The 22,126-nt window shown below is 41.1% G+C and overlaps 2 protein-coding genes across 5 annotated transcripts in view; both read left to right on the forward strand.

The window, feature by feature from the left end:
- The window catches only part of LOC109416129 (PDZ domain-containing protein 7), a 589,320-nt gene that overhangs the window by 214,525 nt on the left and 352,669 nt on the right, over positions 1–22,126 (forward strand). The gene's annotated exons all lie outside the window — the stretch shown is intronic.
- On the forward strand, positions 1,000–5,108 carry LOC134284924 (uncharacterized). 2 transcript variants are annotated; one of them, XM_062844493.1, is made up of 3 exons: positions 1,000–1,079; positions 1,140–1,211; positions 1,274–5,108. In XM_062844493.1, exon 3 carries the CDS (start codon positions 2,766–2,768, stop codon positions 5,091–5,093), a length of 2,328 nt encoding a protein of 775 aa, XP_062700477.1. In that variant the 5' UTR covers positions 1,000–1,079; positions 1,140–1,211; positions 1,274–2,765; the 3' UTR covers positions 5,094–5,108. The 2 variants fall into 2 exon arrangements, with proteins under 2 accessions (XP_062700477.1, XP_062700476.1); XM_062844492.1 differs by having other exon boundaries at positions 1,140–5,108.

Here is a 22,126-nt window from a genome sequence, read left to right on the forward strand (position 1 = left end):
CTGAACTCTTTTGTTAAATACGAACTCTTCTTAGGGCTAACCCAGAATTTTCTTCTTGATTTTGTTCAACATTTTCTCCAGTAGAATCCCGTCGAAATATTTTTTTTTAAAATGTCTACATAATGTCCTTCATGACTGGACTGAAGTTCTTTCAGTTATTAATCATCCAATTTGTCTATGCTCATTAGCAACCTTGTAGTGTTGAGGTTCTCTATTCCTCTAAGAATTTAACTTCAGTTTTTTTTTGCTTGCCGGAATTTCCCTAAAGAAAATTTTATACAAACATTTACTGGATTTTCTCATCTCGAAGCATAATTCTATAGACATTTAAAATGATGTACTCCCAGAAGGATCCAAGGAATAATTATTGAAGGTATTCTCGTAAAAGCCTCTTTCACTGGAGGAAACCCTCGAGGTATCCCTGTAAGAATCCCCGAAGAGAATTCCTGAAGAAATTATTGATGAATTTCATTGAGGTATTTCCGGAGAAATATTAAACAATGCAATCCTTGAAAAAATCCTGGAATTCACTTTTAAAAATCCTGCATGAATCGCGGCAATGTGAAAGAAAAGTCTGGAGGAATTTAAGAAAGAATTTCTAGAGAAATTTGTCGTGTAACCTAAATGTTTTTCTTCGTTTCCAAGTTTCTATATTTTGTGTGTACTCAAAGCACTTCTTAGCGACGGTAAGCCACCTTGGGTTGAAACCGTTAACTTCGAAATATTTCGGCATGATGAAGCTTTGATTGATATCGCGTTTCGAGTAATGTAAATAAAATAGCCTACATTAAGGCGAATGAACCAAATAAATTCAAAAACGGTAAGTGATGGAAATTTCCATATAGGAAAATTCCCTGATGCGTAGATTAAAAAACCAGTGGAAAATTACTCTCTACGACTGATTTTAAAAGAACACAAAGGCACTATAGAAAAAGGTAGTTACTGCGAGTTAATAAATAGCTCGATCCAACTCGTCGCGCGATCAATTTATATTTTCTGGTGGAGTGTTAAAGACAACCGAGTTTTTGAAAAAAGTTGGAAAAATAATTAAAGTTGGTGCATAAAGTGCTAAATTCGAAGTAAGTGCGCGGATTTTATGTAATAGTTCCAAATAATTTGAAGTTATTTTTAACTTTTAGTAAATTTAGTGAGTTGGTTAGCAAAATCGTTGAGAAAGCCTGAAATTTGTGAAAGTTAAGGATTAGAATCAGGTAAGCTGGTGAGCCATTTGACCCAAAAGCGAGTGAGAAATAATTGTGACCACGTTAAACAGGCCTTGCCCATCCAACGTGGGCGGTTTATCTAGGGCTTATCCTAGCTGGATTTTTCCCGAGTGCAGCCGAGACCGGAACCACCTGTGGTGCTGCGAGCTTCCGTTTGATAGTCGACCACTTCGCGCTCGAGTGTGGTGAATACGGTGAGCCGAGAAACCCGAACTCGTCGCGCCAAGACGTGTGGTACCGAGCTTCGCAGAACCTGCTCGAATCTCCACCAAGCGTGAGGACGCCTCTACCTCACCCCTACCCACGAACGAGTTGGCTCATCGGACTACGTTGGAGGAAGCAAATCGTTCGGTCGGCTGGTTCGTCATATTGTGGCTCGGCTTCGAGAGACTGCTCGACTGCGAACGACGTGGAGCTGCGTTGCGACGGAAAATTCAAGGTCAGACCTAGCTGTAAGATACGATTGCGCAACGTATAAAGAAGAGTTTTTTTGAAGAGAATTGAATGAGCTCGAATGTGACGTCACACGGTCAGTAGCCAGTTGTATTTGATTCAGAATCGTTCTATGGAATCGAAACTGACTGAAATGAGAACTTGTAAAACTCATTAAATTTGCCTTTTTAATAGTTTTTTTTTCGTTTTCTTGGTTTTTAAATAAATTTTTTATTACTTCGAGCTTAGTAAAAACATTCTACCAGACCGTGGCCGTTATTTGCAGATCATCAACGAATTGGATAGAGCTCTGAATTAACCCTTTCACTACCGCTCAGTATTAGAGAGCTTCCAAATAAATTAGCAACAACATTTTAATTTCATTTTTCAGAATTTTGGATTGATTTGGTTTGTTTGAGTCGCGTCGTTTGGGTTCGAATTGGTAAGAAGAGGTTCCTACTGAACTGTGAGGCCTGCCCTGAGCAGGAGTTCTCATGCCGGGATATTATCAGAGGTAACGGTCCTTCGTTTTGAAGGTGGCGCTTAAGCCGTTATCTTGGCGAAACGGAACGGATTGTTACAATTTGGCGCCCAACGTGGGGCCCGAAAAGCAGTTAGTAGATTTTTTGAATTGGACTTTGTCCGAGAAACATTTAGTAGAATTTCAAATTGGACTTTGTTGAAGCACGATTCATACTTGATTTTGAATACATTTTGGGTTTAGTTAGGATAAGTTGGACTTCCTTAGTTAAGTTTTTATTGAGTTTGTTTTTTTTAGTCACTTTTCTTAGTTTAGGATTAGGTATTGGAATCTGGGTTTGGTATTGTGCTTACAACTTTCCTTTTGAATTTTGAGTTTGAATTTTTGTTGCCCATCATAAGTTTTTTTTTTCTTTTTCATAAACATTAGGTAATAACTATATTCAGTTTCAGTCAATTGTCATATTTTTTTTTCTCTCTTTATTTTTTCCCGTATTAATCGGTAGTGAATTGAAAGCAATAAGGGTGAATTTACAGTACGGTGTTCTGGTGATTTTTTTTTCTTTTTTTTGTTTATAGTGAAATTTTGTTTATTAATATTTGTGTTTCTGATTATAATTTGAATTCAAAATGAACTACTATCTCATTAACGAACAGTGTTTAGAAGAAGATGAAGTGAATTATGAGTTGCGTATTCGTGATTATCCGATAGATGGCTCGTTAGAAACACGACGTAGAGCATTGCGTCGTTTGTTGCGAGAAAGTGAGAGTGTTGAGGTGAAGCAGACTTGGTATTCCATTGAAGACGAGTATGTGGGCATTCCGATGAAACTACAGCAAATCGAGTTAGCAATCAGGAATCGAGTTGGGGCTGGCTGTTTGTCGCGACTGGTACATCTACACAAACGAGTTCGTAGATATCGTGTGATCAGCTACGACGAACGAGAGAAGCAGAAAATGCTGTTGAACGCTGTGTCGCAAATGGCGCTTACCTACTTCGGTGTGAATCTCGACGTTCTTGGACAAGCAGTACCTGTTATGACCTTGGTTACGGGGCCGCAGGAGACGAATGGGGGTCCTTCGGTACCAGACGGTCATGTGTCAGGATGGAACCGACAGGGCGAGCTTTTGAAGCAGCAGTCGATGCAGGAGGATTTGATTCTGTTTTCTCCAATGCCGGTCGACGGATCGAATGTGAATTTTAGACGGCACACGTTTCCTGTGACCGGGACCCAAAATCCGAGGTCAGATCCATTACAGCCGATATTGATACCACAATTCCAGCAGTCCAATCCTCCGAAAGTAGATGAGGTGAATGTAAACCCGGACACGCCACAGTTTAAAAGTTCAATTCAGGTGCAGTTGAGTCGACGACCATCCGTTCCTGTTTCCGCTCCGATGCCGACGAGTACCTTTGATATAAATCCATTTGAACAAGGATCGAATGTTGGTGTAGATCCGAGCCAAGCCAGGAATCGACCGTCGAATCGAATCGAGCATAGTTCTCCAGAGTTACGAGATGGTTTATCTGTATGTGGATCCCGAGGCAGTCCAGCGTTGCAGCATCAAGACCAAACTGGGAGGAAAGTATCGTTGAATGAGTATGTTCATGTTTCCGAGATAGAAACATACATTAAAAGCTGCATCAGTCAAATTTTGACTCGGGATGTCGTGGATAATTTGGCGGATCGGTTCAATACTATCGGGTTCAAGGAGCCAGAGGTATCCGAAACTCCGCGTGTTTGGTCAGGAGAACAAAATGAAAAAGCAGGAACTGCAAAATTGCCGTTCGTTCGACCAGCACCGTCGGATTCAACCCGGATGCCACCAGGGGGACCACAGTATGTCAGTCAAAAATGTGGGATCACGCCAACCGGATGGTTACCACACTTTCAAAATGTATCTTCGAGTTCTATGGTACCTCCGGTACAGCCGATAATGACTCCGGAGCCGTTTCCGAATCCGTATCGTAAACAAGACATTTCTCTGAACCAATCAATACCTCAACCAACGAATCACTCTACGTTCATGGGTCAACCATTGGGAGCTGGAAATCCGTTGAGCAACAATTTTAATCAAAACCAATTTTTGCGTCAGCGTTTACCTCACCAGACTTGCAACATCATTGAAAAGTGGCCGAAGTTCTCGGGCGATGGCAACGCTGTTCCTGTAGTGGATTTCCTGCGGCAAATTGAGATCCTTAGTCGCTCGTACCAGGTATCTCCAGATGAGCTAAGAATGCATGCTCACATGCTGTTTAAAGGTGATGCCTATGTTTGGTTTACCGCTTACGACGACAAGTTGGATTCGTGGGCCACGCTGACAACCATGTTGAAGATGCGGTATGATAATCCAAATAGGGATAGAGCGATTCGAGACGACATGCGGAACCGGAAACAAAAGCCGAACGAATTGTTCAGTGCCTTTTTAACTGATATTGAGGCCATGTCACAAAGGTTGATTCGTAAGATGTCAGCTGAGGAAAAATTCGATTTGGTGGTGGAGAACATGAAGATGTCGTACAGAAGACGATTAGCTCTACAGCCAATTCAGTCTCTCGATCATTTAGCTCAGCTGTGTTATCAGTTCGACTCTCTCGAATCTAATATGTTCCTCACCAAACCGACTGCAAAACCTGCTGGACTCAATCAAATCTTGGCGGAGGAAGAATTGGAGGAGTATGAAGAAGTCTCAGAGGAGGAAGACACCGCAGTAATGGCTGTACGACCGAAGATAACACGGAAAATCGCTAGCAAACCCGTGGAATCCAAGGATAACCAAGGAGCTGATCAACCCTTGTGCTGGAACTGCAGAAGTCTTGGTCATATGTGGAGAGACTGTACGCAACGAAAAACTCTTTTCTGTCATATTTGTGGTCATGGGAACACGACGGCCTACCAATGTCCTCAAAAGCATAATCTCAAACCACGCGAATCGGTAGACTCAAAAAACGAATAAATACGGTAGTTTCCGGGAACCAAACTACCGAGGAGCAGTCAGGAGTTCCCACTTTGAATTTCAAATACTTTTCTCAGAATTATAGTATAAATACTTGCTTTCGAAGATGTCCCCATCTGGTAGTCAAGATTTTAGATGAAGAAATTGAAGGGCTTGCCGATACAGGTGCCGGAGTGTCAATAATAAGTTCGGTAGAATTGATTAAGAAGCTTGGGTTGCCAATTAAAAAATGTCACGTTAAAATAAAAACCGCTGATAGTACAGAATATTCATGCTTAGGATTTGTGAATATACCTTTCACATATCTCTCAAAAACGCGAACAGTTCCTACGGTTATTGTCCCGGAAATTTCAAAAGTGCTTATTTTAGGAGTTGATTTTCTAGAAGCGTTTAATTTTCGTTTGATGATTCCGCGAGAACCTGAGCAGTACGACAAAGAAAGGAGTGAAATTACGGGAGATTGCGACTTGGTTGAGATTATGTTTGTCGAGAATTATTTTGGTGACGACAACACTACCATCTGTTTCCAAATTCAGCCGGAAGCCAACGAAGAAATCATAAAGGAACCAACAGAAATCGACGCTAGCCTAGACATGCCAACTATTGAAGTACCGCAGAATCCGTACAAGACGCCCGGAGATATAGAGACAGAACACCACCTCACTAATTCTGAAAGGCGAGAGTTGTTCGAAGCTGTTCAGGAACTTCCAGCAACTGCCAACGGCAAATTAGGACGCACCCATGTTTTAGAACATTCAATAGAGCTGCTGCCTGGAGCGAAGCCTAAAAAGATGGCCTCCTATAGATGGTCACCGATAGTCGAAAAGGTAATAGACGAAGAAGTGGATCGTATGCTTCGGCTTGGTGTGGTTGAAGAATGTACCGGACCGGTGGATTTCCTGAATCCCCTACTGCCAGTTAAAAAGGCGAATGGCAAGTGGAGAATTTGTCTCGATTCACGGCGGTTAAACTCGTGCACAAAGCGAGACGATTTCCCGTTTCCAAATATGGTCGGAATCCTCCAAAGAATCCAGCGATCTACCTATTTCTCTGTGATAGACCTGTCCGAGTCCTACTATCAGGTGGGACTAGAGAGAGATTCGACAGATAAAACGGCCTTTCGGACCAATAAAGGTTTGTACAAGTTCGTCGTAATGCCGTTTGGGTTAACAAACGCTCCAGCGACAATGGCACGTCTCATGAGGAAAGTCCTAGGGAGCGATCTCGAACCATTCGTGTATGTATATCTGGATGATATAATAATCACGTCTAGGTCGTTCGAGCATCATTGCCAGCTGATTCGAATTGTTGCCCAGCGCCTTAAACAAGCAGGGCTTACAATAAATCTTCAGAAATCGAAGTTCTGTCAACAGCAAATTCGGTACTTAGGATATGTTCTATCAGAGGGCGGACTTTCGATGGATGCATCTAAAATACAACCAGTTGTTGATTACGCACAACCCAAAACAGTTAAAGATATACGACGCCTTCTAGGTCTTGCCGGCTTTTACCAGAAATTTATTCGGAATTATTCCGAAATAACTACACCGATTACCAATCTGCTGAAAAAGGGTCGCAAACAGTTCGTTTGGACAAAAGAAGCCGATGCAGCGTTTCGGAAGTTGAAGGAAGCCCTCATCTCCGCACCAGTTTTGGCTAATCCCGATTTTGGGGTGCCCTTTATTATCGAGACTGATAGTTCGGACATAGCAATTGGAGCAGTATTAGTGCAAATTCAAGGAGGAGAACGGCGAACGATAGCATACTTTTCGAAAAAGCTCTCAAGCACTCAGCGTCGGTACAGTGCAACTGAGCGCGAGTGCCTGGCCGTCTTACTCAGCATAGAGAATTTTAAACATTTTGTGGAAGGCTCCAGGTTTGTTATACAAACCGACGCGATGAGCTTGACATTCTTACGCACAATGTCTATCGAGTCAAAGTCGCCTCGCATTGCTCGGTGGGCACTAAAGCTCGCGAAATATGACCTGACTTTGGAATACAAAAAGGGGTCTGAAAATATACCGGCCGATGCCCTGTCCCGAGGAGTTGAAATAATAGATGTCTTTGGATTGGATCCCTACGTGGATGGTCTTAAGTCACAGATTGAACGATTTCCCGAAAAATTTAAGGATTTCAAGATCGTCGAGGGTAAAGTGTACAAGTTTATCACAAATGGTACTATTGCCGAAGACCCCGTGTTTCGCTGGAAATATGTCGTTCCTCTATGCGAACGGCAAAAAGTTGTAAAGGATGTTCATGAAGAAGCACACTTTGGATACCTCAAAACGCTCTGTAAGGTCCGAGAACGTTTTTATTGGCCCAGAATGTCCAGTGACATCAAAAGATTGTGCCACGCTTGTGAGGTTTGCCGAGAGTCGAAGACGCCTAATATGAATGTTCGGCCTCCATGCGGAAAGCCTAAGGAATGTTCAAGGCCATGGGAAGTAATTTCGTTGGACTTCCTTGGTCCTTATCCGCGGACAAAGCACGGAAACGTGTGGGTCTTAGTTGTGAGTGATTTCTTTTCAAAGTTCGTTCTCACGCAGTGTATGAGAAATGCAACCGCCCCCGCAGTATGCTTATTCCTTGAAACTATGGTGTTTACGTTGTTTGGAGCACCATCTACACTGATATCGGATAACGCGCAAGTATTCAAATCGAGGCAGTTCATCAAACTGCTTGAAAAATACAAGGTAACCCATTGGTTATTACCTGTCTATCATCCAGCTCCAAACCCAACGGAACGCGTAAACCGCGTGATCGTCACGGCAATAAGGTGTGCTCTCAACAAACAGCTCTCTCACAAAAAATGGGATGATTCGATCCCTAATATCGCCATGGCAATAAGGACAAGCGTACATGAGAGCACTGGATTCAGCCCTTATTTCATCAATTTTGGTCGTCACATGGTGAGCAATGGCAGCGAGTACGATCACCTCAGGAAACTGGCTCCAGATGTAGAATACGACCCTACGAGGATGAGTGAAGACATGAAGAAACTTTACGAGGTCGTCCGAATGAATCTGCATCGAGCATACGAACGATATTCCCGTCCATACAATCTTCGTTCTAATACGCGACATCAGTTTAATCAGGGAGACATCGTCTATCGTAAAAATACTCACCTGTCAGACAAGGCTAAGGACTACGTGGGTAAATTCGGCAACAAATTCTCTAAGGCTCGGGTAAAGGAAAGAATAGGAACAAACACCTACGTTTTAGAAGATTTATTGGGTCATCGGATACCAGGGACCTACCACGGTTCCTTCCTTCAGAAGGCATAGGCTTTCTCATTTGTTAAAAGACCAGCTATGACTGTGCTAGTACCGGCTAGCACATACACCAGATAAACCATCGAAATACGCATATCCGCGGTGTTACGGTTCATCGTCACGTACTGAGATGTCCTTGAGGTTTCCTCGTATGTTGACCATTAGCTGACTCGATCAGCATCAAGCTTCAGCTATGACTATAGGACGTGGGTCCTATATCCACAACAGTGCAGAAAGCATCAAAATACTCCATCGAGGTGTTTCCAGTACTTGCAGCAAGGCAAAATCAGTCTGCTCGAAAAAAAAACAGCTATGTACGGTGCTCGAATTTAGCCCAGACCATACTCGCAAAACACTCAATGAGTCATTCGGATAGGTGAAAGGAAAGCTAGTCGAGTGTCCAAACACAACATCGGAAATCATCTACGACCTCCTAGCTTTCCGAGTAGCTTTTGTGTTCGTTGATTTCAAATTCGTGTAAATTTGTTGTGTTGTCCTTGAAAATAAAAAAAAACATTAGTCAGATTTGTTAGTCTCATCGTGAGAGAATTCGTCAAACCTTCACTAGTTCATTTCCATCCATAACCAACTCTCATTTCAGTTTCTGTTTATTTCCCTAACGCACTCATACATCACTATCGTTGTTGGCATAGTAGTTTCAATAGTTAAAATAGATTTTATCTCCTTTCAATTTCCATTTACAGTCAACATCGTAATTTCACTTTCGATCATAAAGTAGATTTTTGCCTTTGTTTTGCTTATCAATTTCATTAGACAGTTCTCTTGCCGTGTTCAGTTTTGTCAGATTAGTTGTCATTTATGGGATACCCGTAAATGAAAAATTCGTTTTGTTTGTAATGGTTTGAAACGCTATGTAGATTGGAATGAGTAAAAATTGGGCGTGTTTGATCTTGAGTATGTTTTTAGGAAGAATGATTGAGACTAATAGGTTGAATTTTAATTCAGAATAGGTTTAATTTAGGATAGCGAAATATTTTCCAGATATTTCTGGAGTTACTTTGGGCAATCAGTTAATATTTTTTCCAAATATTTTTGGAGTTAATAAGAACTTTTTCAAAAGTTTATTGGGTTTAGATGTAAGCACAATTTCCAAATCTTTTTGGAGTAAAATCGGTTAGGTTAAGTTCGGTTTGTACATATCAAAATTTGAAATGAGTAAAGTAGAGTGGATGCGTAAATTGCAAAGAAAGTAAAGTATTGAATAGTTAAAAAAGGAAGTCTACATAGTAGTTGAAAACAATCGTAATGAGTCAGTTTGTTTGTGTTTAGTTTTTTTTTCATGTAAATCAAAAAAAAAGATAGTATAATTTCTTTTAACTAAAAAGCGTGTAATATTTGGATTAAAAATTTTGAAAATTTTAAATTTTCAAAATTTTTAAAATGTGTATGAGCAAAGTGTAACCTAAATGTTTTTCTCCGTTTCCAAGTTTCTATATTTTGTGTGTACTCAAAGCACTTCTTAGCGACGGTAAGCCACCTTGGGTTGAAACCGTTAACTTCGAAATATTTCGGCATGATGAAGCTTTGATTGATATCGCGTTTCGAGTAATGTAAATAAAATAGCCTACATTAAGGCGAATGAACCAAATAAATTCAAAAACGGTAAGTGATGGAAATTTCCATATAGGAAAATTCCCTGATGCGTAGATTAAAAAACCAGTGGAAAATTACTCTCTACGACTGATTTTAAAAGAACACAAAGGCACTATAGAAAAAGGTAGTTACTGCGAGTTAATAAATAGCTCGATCCAACTCGTCGCGCGATCAATTTATCTTTTCTGGTGGAGTGTTAAAGACAACCGAGTTTTTGAAAAAAGTTGGAAAAATAATTAAAGTTGGTGCATAAAGTGCTAAATTCGAAGTAAGTGCGCGGATTTTATGTAATAGTTCCAAATAATTTGAAGTTATTTTTAACTTTTAGTAAATTTAGTGAGTTGGTTAGCAAAATCGTTGAGAAAGCCTGAAATTTGTGAAAGTTAAGGATTAGAATCAGGTAAGCTGGTGAGCCATTTGACCCAAAAGCGAGTGAGAAATAATTGTGACCACGTTAAACAGGCCTTGCCCATCCAACGTGGGCGGTTTATCTAGGGCTTATCCTAGCTGGATTTTTCCCGAGTGCAGCCGAGACCGGAACCACCTGTGGTGCTGCGAGCTTCCGTTTGATAGTCGACCACTTCGCGCTCGAGTGTGGTGAATACGGTGAGCCGAGAAACCCGAACTCGTCGCGCCAAGACGTGTGGTACCGAGCTTCGCAGAACCTGCTCGAATCTCCACCAAGCGTGAGGACGCCTCTACCTCACCCCTACCCACGAACGAGTTGGCTCATCGGACTACGTTGGAGGAAGCAAATCGTTCGGTCGGCTGGTTCGTCATATTGTGGCTCGGCTTCGAGAGACTGCTCGACTGCGAACGACGTGGAGCTGCGTTGCGACGGAAAATTCAAGGTCAGACCTAGCTGTAAGATACGATTGCGCAACGTATAAAGAAGAGTTTTTTTGAAGAGAATTGAATGAGCTCGAATGTGACGTCACACGGTCAGTAGCCAGTTGTATTTGATTCAGAATCGTTCTATGGAATCGAAACTGACTGAAATGAGAACTTGTAAAACTCATTAAATTTGCCTTTTTAATAGTTTTTTTTTCGTTTTCTTGGTTTTTAAATAAATTTTTTATTACTTCGAGCTTAGTAAAAACATTCTACCAGACCGTGGCCGTTATTTGCAGATCATCAACGAATTGGATAGAGCTCTGAATTAACCCTTTCACTACCGCTCAGTATTAGAGAGCTTCCAAATAAATTAGCAACAACATTTTAATTTCATTTTTCAGAATTTTGGATTGATTTGGTTTGTTTGAGTCGCGTCGTTTGGGTTCGAATTGGTAAGAAGAGGTTCCTACTGAACTGTGAGGCCTGCCCTGAGCAGGAGTTCTCATGCCGGGATATTATCAGAGGTAACGGTCCTTCGTTTTGAAGGTGGCGCTTAAGCCGTTATCTTGGCGAAACGGAACGGATTGTTACAGTCGTGCATGTGAGTACCTATTCCTTCAAAGTAAGTCACAGTGACTTTCGTCGAAACCAAAACCTGCGCTTCCTTCACTCTTCTGTGTTATGTGTGTAGCTTGAAAAAAATCCCTGAGTAACTTCTGAAGACACTGCTGGAGGGATTCCTGAAGGAATCCCTGGAAAATTTTTTGGCAACCTCACGAAGAAATTCTAAGAAAAAAAATCTGAAGAAATCTCAACACTAACTCGGAAGAAGCTCTTTTGGTGAAATTCCTAGAAAAGTCCTAAAACAATCGTTGGAGAAAGCCCCCTCGGAGAAATTTCTGAAACAGTCTCTTGACGCTTTTTTTTTTTGGAAAAACCTCTGAGAGACTTTTTGAAGGAACACCTTTAAGCATTCCTGGAAAAACTCCTCCATTGGATAATTTATTGAAGGATTTCTTGGAGAAAAAAAATCTCAGGATATATTCCTGAAAGAATCGCAAGATGAGTTGCTGAAGCAATTCCTTTGCAAGAGCTACAGGGGATCCATTAAGAAGATGCATTTCACGGATGAGCTCCTAAAAGATTTTTTGAAGATCCTTGTGCATTAATTCCTGGATGACTTCTTGAAAAATGTGTTGACTCGTGCATCCATCATTCTTAAATTATCTTAATGAATTCTCATACAAATCGCTTGAGGAATTTCTTTAGAAATCCCTTAAGTAACTTAAAAAAAATCTTCATGTAATCCTGGAGAAATTCTTGGGTACTCCCCTGGAAAAGATGATGGAAGAGTTTTTGAAATATCTAAAGGAACCCCAGAATAAATTTTTAAAGAGATCCTGACAGGAATTTCTGGAGGAATTCCTGGAGAAATTCATGAGGTATACCCTGTCAGAACTCATGGAGCCTGGAAGAATTTCCAAAAGTATATCTGGAGGAATCCCTGCAAGAATTCCTGGACAAATTTCTAAATACATCTCTTGAGGAGTTCCTGGATTAATTTCTAGAAGAATTTCCGGAGGAATTACTGGAAGAATCCCTGGAAAATATCTCGGACAAATTCCTGGTGGAATCCCTGGATCAATTCTTAGAGGTATTCCTGGCGAAACGAAATGAAGAAATGCCCTGAGAAGTTCCAGGAGGAATTCCTGGAGGAATCCTTGATGGAATTTGTGGAGGAATCCTAGGAGGAGTTTCTGGAGTTATCCCTGGATATATTTCTGAAGAAATCTCTTGACGAATTTCTGGAGGAATCTCTGGTGCGATTCTCGGAGAAATACTTAGAGGCATTCTTGAAGGAATTTCAGGAAGAATCCCAGGAAGAATTTCTAGATGCATTCGAAGAGGAATTTCTAGAAGAGTTCCTGGTGAAATTCCTGGATGAATTCTTGGAGGAACCACGGACAAAATCCCTTGAGAAATTCCAGGAGGAAATCCGGAAGGAATCCCCAGACTAATTTCTGGAAGAATTCCTGGAGGAATGCACGGAGTAATTCTTGGACAAATCGCTGGAGGATATGCTGGAGAAATCCCTGAAGTAATTGCTGTAGGAAATTCTAGAGGAATGCCATGGAGAAACTTGGCTCAATCCTAGGAGCAATTAGTGGAAGAAACCCTGGAGACATGCATAGAGAAGTTCCTGGATGAATTCCTGGAGCAACTCCCGGAGGAATTCTGGGAGAAAAGCCTTGAGAAATTTCTGATGAAATTCCTTAAGAAAATCCTGGAGAGATTCCTAGCTTAATTTCTGGACGAATCCTTGGTGAAATTTCTGGAGGAATCTTTGGAGGAATCCTTAGAGGAAGTTCTGGAGGAATCCCTAAAAAAAATCGCGGAATAATCTCTAAAGAACTCCTGCAGGAACCCCTGAAGCAATTTCTGGAGGAATGTCTGGAAGAATCCTTGTGGGAATCCCAGGGGAAATCCCCAGGGGAAATCCAGGAAAAATTGCTGGAGGAATCAGAATAGGGATTGCTGGAGGAAAACCTAGAGGAATTTCTGAAGAAATGTCTGGAAGAATTGCTGAAAGAATGCATGGAGCAATGCCTGGAGGAATCTCTAGAGGAGTCCTTGGAGGAATTCTAGGTGAAATCCCCAGAGGAATCCCCAGAAGAATTACTGGATAATTTCCTGGACGAATCTTTGGATAAAATTTTGGAGGAATTCTTGGAGGAATCTTTGGAGGAATTTCCCAATCCCTAAGTTCCTGAAGAAATTCCTGGAAGAATCTCTGGATGAATTTTCAGGAGAATTAATGAAAAATTCCGGAAGGAATCCCTAAAGCAATTCCTAGGAGTAATTTCTTGAGGAATACCTGGAGGAATTCCTGAAAGAATGCATGTAATTCTGGAGGAATACCTTCCCGGCTAGAAAAATATATCAAGTTTATAACACATTGTGTTATGATGATATGAAACCTTTCTATAACTCATTTTGTTATAAACTAGATGCAGGATGATGTTAAAATAACTAAAACTGTAACAAAAAGTACACCGGTCTAATCAAAATAATAACCTATTTTGTTATAATCAGAACCAAATTATAACGCAATACGATATAAATTTTAGCTTCAAGAAAACTAGTTTCTATCATATTTTGATATAAAATGTAAAATGATGTTCTGAATATCAAAGAATCAGAACTAAATTATTTTTATGATACAATTGAGTTATAAAATTTTTAAACACCAATGATGTTGAACATGATTATATCACAATGAGTTATACATATCATGGTTTGTTATACATATGTTATATTTTTGTTAGAATCTTCTAGTCGGGTTGAGGAATTCATAAAGAAATCCCTAGAGAAAACTCTTGAGGAATTCGTGGAGGAATCCCAGGATGAATTTCTGGAGGAATCTCTGAGTGAATCTCTAGAGGAACAGTTGAACGAATCTCTAGAGGAATTCCATCGGTAATCTCTAAAGATATGCTTGAAAGAATCCCTGCAGGAATTCCCTGAGAAAACCTAGAGGAATTTCTGGATGAATCACTGATGGAACGCTAGGAAGAATTACGTCTTCAACAAGTACTAACACGAAACACACCCAGTGGCCCAGTGGAGACTTTTCCGTTGGACGAAAAGTTTTCCCCGACTGGAGCGGGAATCGAACCCACACTCCGCGGCTTACGAAACGACTAAAAGACTGACGCCTCTAGCCGCACGGCCACGAAGCCCACAAAATTCTTGAGGGAATCCCAGGAGGAGTTTCTGAAGAAATTCCAGGAAGTACTAAAGAAATCGCAGAAAGAATTCTTGGAGAAATCCTGAAGGAATCCTAAGAAGAGTTCGTGGGGGAATCCCTGTAGCAGTTCCTGAAGAAACCCCAGGAGGAATCCTGGAAACATCCCAGAAGGAATTCTCAAGGGCATTCCTAAACAATTTCTGGAGGAAGTCTAGGATTAATTCCAGAAGGAGTCACTGAAAAAATTCCAGGAGAAATTTCTAAGATATCCCATGAAGTGTTCATGGAGGAATTCTTGGGGGAATTTTTAAAATAATACCTGGAGTTATTTCTGAAACAATCACAGAAGGAATTCCCGAGTGAATCCCTGGTGGTTTTCTTGGAGGAATTACTGAAGAAACCCCATGAAGAATTTCGTAGGAAATCCTAGGAAAGTTTCTCAACGAATTCCTGGAAGAATTTTTATAGGAAGCCCTGGAAAAAAAAAATCTGAAAGAGTTCATGTCTGCAGTAATTTCTTGATGAAATATTTCAGAAATCCTTGATGGGTTCTTAAAAGATTTTTTGTACAAAATGTTTAAGGAATTCCTGGATTCAATTTAAATAATATTTGGCTAAATATTCCGAAAGAATTTTGTGCAGAAATACTTCGAATTATTCCAGATGGTATTATTGGACCAAACTCTAATAGAATTATTGATGGACAAAATCGTGAAGAAATCTTTGCTAGAATACCTGAAGGAATCCTCGAAATAAAGTATTGGAACATCCACTGGAGGCAGCTCTAAAGATATCCGAGGAAAATTCCCGGAGTAAAGTCTGGTGAAATCCCTAGAGGGATTCTTGAAGGAATCCCTGGAAGAATCCTTATTGAAATCCTCGAAGCTATCGGAAAATTTTTGGAGGAATTTGTCTACAGGAGCAGAAAGGAATACCTTGCAAATATTTTGTTTTGTTGTTCTACGAAATGTTAGAAGAACATCACAGTAACAATGGGAAGTATATGTGTAGAATTTGCTATTGATGTGGTATTTGTTGGTTAACAGTTAAAATAACTGAATTTTTGTATTACATCATATAGCTATCGAATAAAGGTACAATTGAATAGCAGGACGTGTGATTACTTTTTTTTTTTTATCTGTATTAACGAGATTTTTAGCCCTGGGCTAGTTCATCTCGGGACCCACGCTTTACTTCCCTTCCGAAGGAAGAACTCACATTTTGCGAGTTTGTCGGGAGTGGGATTCGATCCCAGGTCCTCGGCGTGATAGTCAAGTGTTCTAACCATCACACCAGGTCCGCTCCACAAAAGATGTGATTACTTTGTTATTCAATACCTACAGCATAAAAATATTACCACCTTATAAACAACATATCGAGGTATAATGGTATTTAGGGTCAATACATACTATTTATTTGTCAATGTTATTTATTTGGTATACTTTTCTGCTCGGAGATATTCCCTCAATAACACTAGTTTACAGCATTTTTGAACTCGGTAAGCTGATGATCATTTTTGGTGTAGAATCATGCCCTGAGTTCGAAAACGCGAAAGAAAAAAATTACAGTAGAGCGGAAATTTTTTCGACTTTCCATACAAGGTTGATGATTTGAAATCGATTTTTGTTCTATTTTTAAGCAAAGTCGCTCACTTCAAACATCTCATTCTCCGTAATCAATGCTCCGATTGAGCTGAAATTTTTACTGTAACTTGCCTACATATAATATGTCAAATAAACGTCGAGAAAGAATTTTTAAGTTGTTTTTTTCTTATTGAAAAAAATACATTACTTCAAAAAATTTTGGGAATTTTGCTAAAATTTAAGAAGATTGTCCCTAAAACTCGTTAAAATCTTGAATTTCATCAATCTGACGCAAAACCTGTATTCAAATGATCGAATGGTATTGTATTCAGCTTTTAATTTATGGAAAAAGATTTAACATTGGTTGTACCAAACGCAATATATTTGAATTTCAGTTAATTATATATTTTGAAAAGTTGCAAAACTCGATATTGAGCTAAAACTCAAAAACTGTTCTACTTAAAATTTTTTGAAGGTCGGGTTCGAAATCAGCACTAAATTGTGCTTCAAAAATTTTGGTCGTTGACAGAAGTTCACGACTTTCGTTTTATTTTGTAAACTTGTGTAATCAATTCTCAAATTTTTTCCAGGAATTTTTTCAATAATTAATCTGACAAATTCTTCAGGAATTTCTTTACAGGATTTTTCCAGGATTTTCTGTAAAATTTTTAGCAGGGACATCTTGGGAAATTTTCTCAGTAATTCATCCCTGAAGCCCCTGCATATTAGGCCTGTCTACTTTTTTCAAAAATGTTCTCTGATTCTCAAGCCCCCTTAGTTTGGTTGACATTCCAAAAGAAGTAGCTGGTCAAAATTTGAGTCAAATCCATTGAAATTAAGAGGTGCATCAAATCGATTTTGAGTTTTTACTTTACAGGACACATTTGGGTTTCCAGAATTTTAATATTTTTAGCTTAAATCCTACAGCATTGATGTCGAACAAGCAAATAACCACTAAACATTAGAGAATATGATGCCGTTTTAAAATATATTACTTATGACATAAATTGGGGTGTTCCAGAGCAAAGTCTATCAAAAAATCAACTTTTTAAGGTATTTCCAATGACAAATATAATAATTACAGATGTTTTGCCTTTCTCGTACACTAAGTGTACTGGAAAGGCTATATGTTCACTCCAAAAATGACTTTTTGATATGCGTCACATATACCAATCAACTCAGCTCAACGAATTGAGGTGATGTCTCTGTGTGTGTATGTATGTATGTGTGTGTGTATGTGTGTGTGAGTATGTGTGTGTACAAACAAACTCACATCACTTTTGACAGTAAACCTCAACCGATTATAATAACCGACGGTTCATTCGACGCGGAATCTGGTCCCATTGATTCCTATTGAAAATGGTTCGAACCGGTTCAGTCGTTCCGGAGTTATGGCCATTTAGGTGTTCCGGACCGGTATCCCAGGAAGGGACCAGATATGAAAAAGCTACAAAACCATGCATACGACACATCAGACCGCAGCTTTTTCGCTAACCTGACGAACGGTAAGCAGGAAAAGAGTCTCAGGCCATCTCTAAACCGGTAGTGTTCCGGAATCGGCTCCGGATGTCCCGCCTGAAGTGGCAAAATATAAAAGTGAGCAAAATCCATGCATGCGACACATCAAATAGCGGCTTTTTCGATAACCTGATGAACAGTGAGCAGAGAAATAGCCTATGATCCAGCAGAGACTACCGGTAGTGTTCCGGAACCGGTTCCGGGTGCCCCGCCGGAAGTGGCCAAATATTAAATTGAACCAAACCCATGCATGCGACACATCAAATCGCGGCTTTTTAGATAACCTGATGAACGGAAAACCATTAGTTCCGTGTGTCCCACCGAAAGTGGTCAAATGTAGATGGGAACCGAACCCATGCATGCGACACATTAAATAGCAGCTTTTTCGATAACCTGAAGAACGGCAAGCAGGAGAATAGCCTTAGATCACCCGCCGGAAGTGGTCAAATATAAAAGCGAACCAAACCCATGCACGCGACACATCAAATCGCCGCTCTTTGGATAACTTGATGAACCATTGACAAGAAAATAGTTTCAGACCATATTTGGTGCAACCAGCAGTATTCCGGAACCGGTTCCGGATCACATCAGAGACCGGTAGTGTTCCAGAACCAGTTCACATCAAACCACGGCTTTTTCGACAACCTGATGAACGGTTTACAAGAAAATAGTCTCAGATCACATTAAAGTCTACCGGTAGTGTTCCAGAACCCGTTTTATATGTCCCGCCAGAATGACCAAAATATAAAATGAATCAAATCCATGTAGCACATCAATTTTTGGCTTTTCAGAACACCTGTTGAACAGTAAGCAAGAAACTAGTCTCAGACCATATTTGAGACAATAGGTACAGTCTTGGAACCGGTTCCGGGTATCTCATAGGAAGTGGTAAAAACAGTGAAAAACAGTAATCAATACAAGCGATAAATATGCGTTAGAGAGCAAAATCCTGACAAAACTGAAGCAGATTCATCAAACCACACCCTTTTAAATTCCTGAGGTGTAAATATACAGTAGAATGGGGGTTGCATGTAAAATTAAAATTTAATCGCATCAACTTCGAATAAAATTTTTCAATCCCCTTATGCGCCTAAAATTACTGCGCAAAATTTTGATCCGACTGGTTGCTCCTCGCACTCTGTGATATGGTTCAAATTTGAATTGGATTCAGTATGAAAAATTTCACTTGTTCCCATTTTTTGGTCAAATTTTATTAATCTAGTAACTAGTAAAGTGTGCAGGAAAATTTTATGAAAGACTGTGAAGTGTTTTTTGGTTGTGAAATAAATTATATTTTAGCTTGTTATTATCGTCTTGGTATTGATCGGCCTCCAGTGATAGTAAAGGTGCTCACGTAATCAACTAAGAGGTCCGATATTTTTCAGCTCTGCCTATACATTGAACATAATGTCGAATATATGTGCCATCAATAAGTTTCCCAACTCGATGACGGCTTGGATAAAATTCTTGCTTTTATAAATAAAGTATTCACAGGATTAGGGATGCTTACGACGGAAAGATCACGAGTACATATTCGACGAGAAAGGCACTATCACCACTAGGTGGATTAATCCGGGGTTTTTTTAATTGTATTGGCATACGTTGTTCGGAGAACTTGTAGCAAACCAGCATATCTTTAAATTTGTGCTGAAAGAATTAATTTTTGACAAGCTTTAGTGTAGTTATCAGTTTCTGAAGTTCGAAAATTGTCGAAAAACACATGTACCTCCTCATTAAATACAATGCTCTGGCTCAAATTTTAACCAGTTACTTTTAGAATGCCAATAAAACTATGGGGGTAGACTTGAGAATCGAAGAACATTTTTAAAAATTGGACAGGCCTACTGCATATATTGGCTCGCGGCACGAAGCAGTTGCGGGATGCATTCAACTTCTGCTATAATTTCCGTGTTTCTTGGGAACAACACAGCAGTCCAATATCACCACACTCCCGCTTCTTGAAGGCGATGTTTTTTTCTTTCGAATGAGCCGCTTCTGTTCGTAACGTTCTACGTTCTGCAGGGTACCTTGCTGAAGCATTACCGCCCACGCTGCGTTCTTCTCCTTCGAAATCGCTCTGCGCTCCTCGTCGAACCATTCGTTCCGTCGACTCCTTTTCACGTCACCGATGGTGCTCTTGGCTGCGCCATTGATGGCTGCTTTTACTGTATTCCAGTAATCCTCCAGAGGGACCATATCGAGCTCGCCCTCGTCTGGCAACGATGTCTCGAGATTCTGCTGGCATCCTTAGGCGACATCCGGTTGCTTCAGTCGCTCGAGCTTTTACCATGGCGGTCGCCGGTACCGTAAATTGTTGATGACGGAAGTTTTGGGCGCCGTTTGACGTTCGCGGTAGCGGTCGGAGTCGATGTTGGCGCCACTATAGGTCCTAACGTCGATAATGTCGGCAAAATGCCGTCCAACAATCAGAACGTGGTCGATTTACGATTCCGTTTGCGTTGCTGGTGATCTCCAAGTATAATGACATGGGAGGCTGTTCTGGAAGAAGGTGCTACGAATGGCCATGTTCTTGGAGGCGGTGAAATCGATGAGGCGTCGGCTATTTTCGTTCCTCAGGGTAAACGCTGAACATTCGAATCGTTGGTCTGGATTCCTCCTCATGACCCACCTAAGCGTTTAGGTCTTCTATGATGATCTTGACGTCGCGTCGTGTATTGGCCAGCGGTCATACTCGCGTTCGAGCTACGCGTAGAATGCGTCCTTTTCATCATCAGTGCTTCCCAGGATCTCCAGCTGGATTCTTCGAAAGTTTTTGGTGGATTGATTCTTGGCATGATCAAATATATTCTGAAACGACCAACAACGAGAGATTCCAAACATTTGGAATCATTCCTTCTGCTTATTCATCTGAACCACCTCCAGACTTGCATAGGGCAGCATATGGTCCACTGGATTTCCCGTGCAAACCATTTTCTCCGTCTTCCGCCGTCGCACCAAAGTGCCCAGACCGTTTAGTCCTTGAATAACATTTATTAAAGTGCAAATCCCCTTTTCTCGGGCAATCTGGTGGAAAAAAATCGGCAGCAACTGCTCGGCATAATGCAAACATAATCTTGCCAGCCATCCTCCCCGAAAACCGCCTTACAACGCGGCGAATGGCATCCGTTTACGGTGCGGTAGCTATTGCAGTGCTCACCACCACCGAAGACGGAGCCACTTTCGTCCCACGCGCGCGGATGGAATCGTTGTCGTGTCGTAAAAACTTTGCTGCTGCTAGGTACAGAGGAGGAAAAGCCGAGCGCATAAGCCCCATTGTCGTCGTCCGTGTCCCCGTCCTCGTCCTCGTCGTCGCCGTCGTTTGTTGGTACAGACAGACAGGGACAATGTTTAACCGCCATTAAAATGCGACCTAATTTTGCGCTGAAATTTTTCTCATTTTCAGCCCGACGACATCATCGCTTGCGCGAGGAGGGCGCCCGCGCGCTTGTTCTGTCGCTCGGAATGTGCTGCTGCTGCTGCAGCATGCCTTAGCTTGCGCGCCACTTTGTATACCTGTGTGTACAGTCGGTGTCTCTAAACAGGTCGTTACCGGAGGGCATTTGCAACGGTGAATGGCAGAAGATATGGCACATCCAAGATTGCATATTTTAAAGAATGGTGGATTGCTGTGTCCTCCAAGAGTTTCATCGTGAGTTCCTCCAGGAATTCGGTCAGGAGTTCCTCCAGGAGTTTGTTCAGGAGTTCCTCCAGGAGATTCTCTAGAAGTTCCCCCAGGAGTTCCTTCAGGAGCTCCTCCGGGAGTTCTATGAGAATTCCTCCAGGAATTCTACACGAATTCCTCCCGGAATTCTACACGAATTCCTCCCGAAATTCTACACGAATTCCTCCCGGAATTCTACACGAATTCCTCCCGGAATTCTACACGAATTCCTCCCGGAATTCTACACGAATTCCTCCCGGAATTCTACACGAATTCATCCCGGAATTCTACACGAATTCCTCCCGGAATTCTACACGAATTCCTCCCGGAATTCTACACGAATTCCTCCCGGAATTCTACACGAATTCCTCCCGGAATTCTACACGAATTCCTCCCGGAATTCTACACGAATTCCTCCCGGAATTCTACACGAATTCCTCCCGGAATTCTACACGAATTCCTCCCGGAATTCTACACGAATTCCTCCCGGAATTCTACACGAATTCCTCCCGGAATTCTACACGAATTCCTCCCGGAATTCTACACGAATTCCTCCCGGAATTCTACACAAATTCCTCCCGGAATTCTACACGAATTCCTCCCGGAATTCTACACGAATTCCTCCCGGAATTCTACACGAATTCCTCCCGGAATTCTACACGAATTCCTCCCGGAATTCTACACGAATTCCTCCCGGAATTCTACACGAATTCCTCCCGGAATTCTACACGAATTCTTCCCGGAATTCTACAGGAATTCCTCCCGGAATTCTACAGGAATTCCTCCCGGAATTCTACACGAAT

The sequence above is a fragment of the Aedes albopictus genome, chromosome 1, assembly GCF_035046485.1.
Source record: "Aedes albopictus strain Foshan chromosome 1, AalbF5, whole genome shotgun sequence".
Classification (NCBI taxonomy): domain Eukaryota; kingdom Metazoa; phylum Arthropoda; class Insecta; order Diptera; family Culicidae; genus Aedes; species Aedes albopictus.

Coding starts and splice junctions, on each gene's coding strand:
- LOC134284924 (XM_062844492.1), top strand. CDS start 2,766: ATGAACTACTATCTCATTAACGAACAGTGTTTAGAAGAAGATGAAGTG.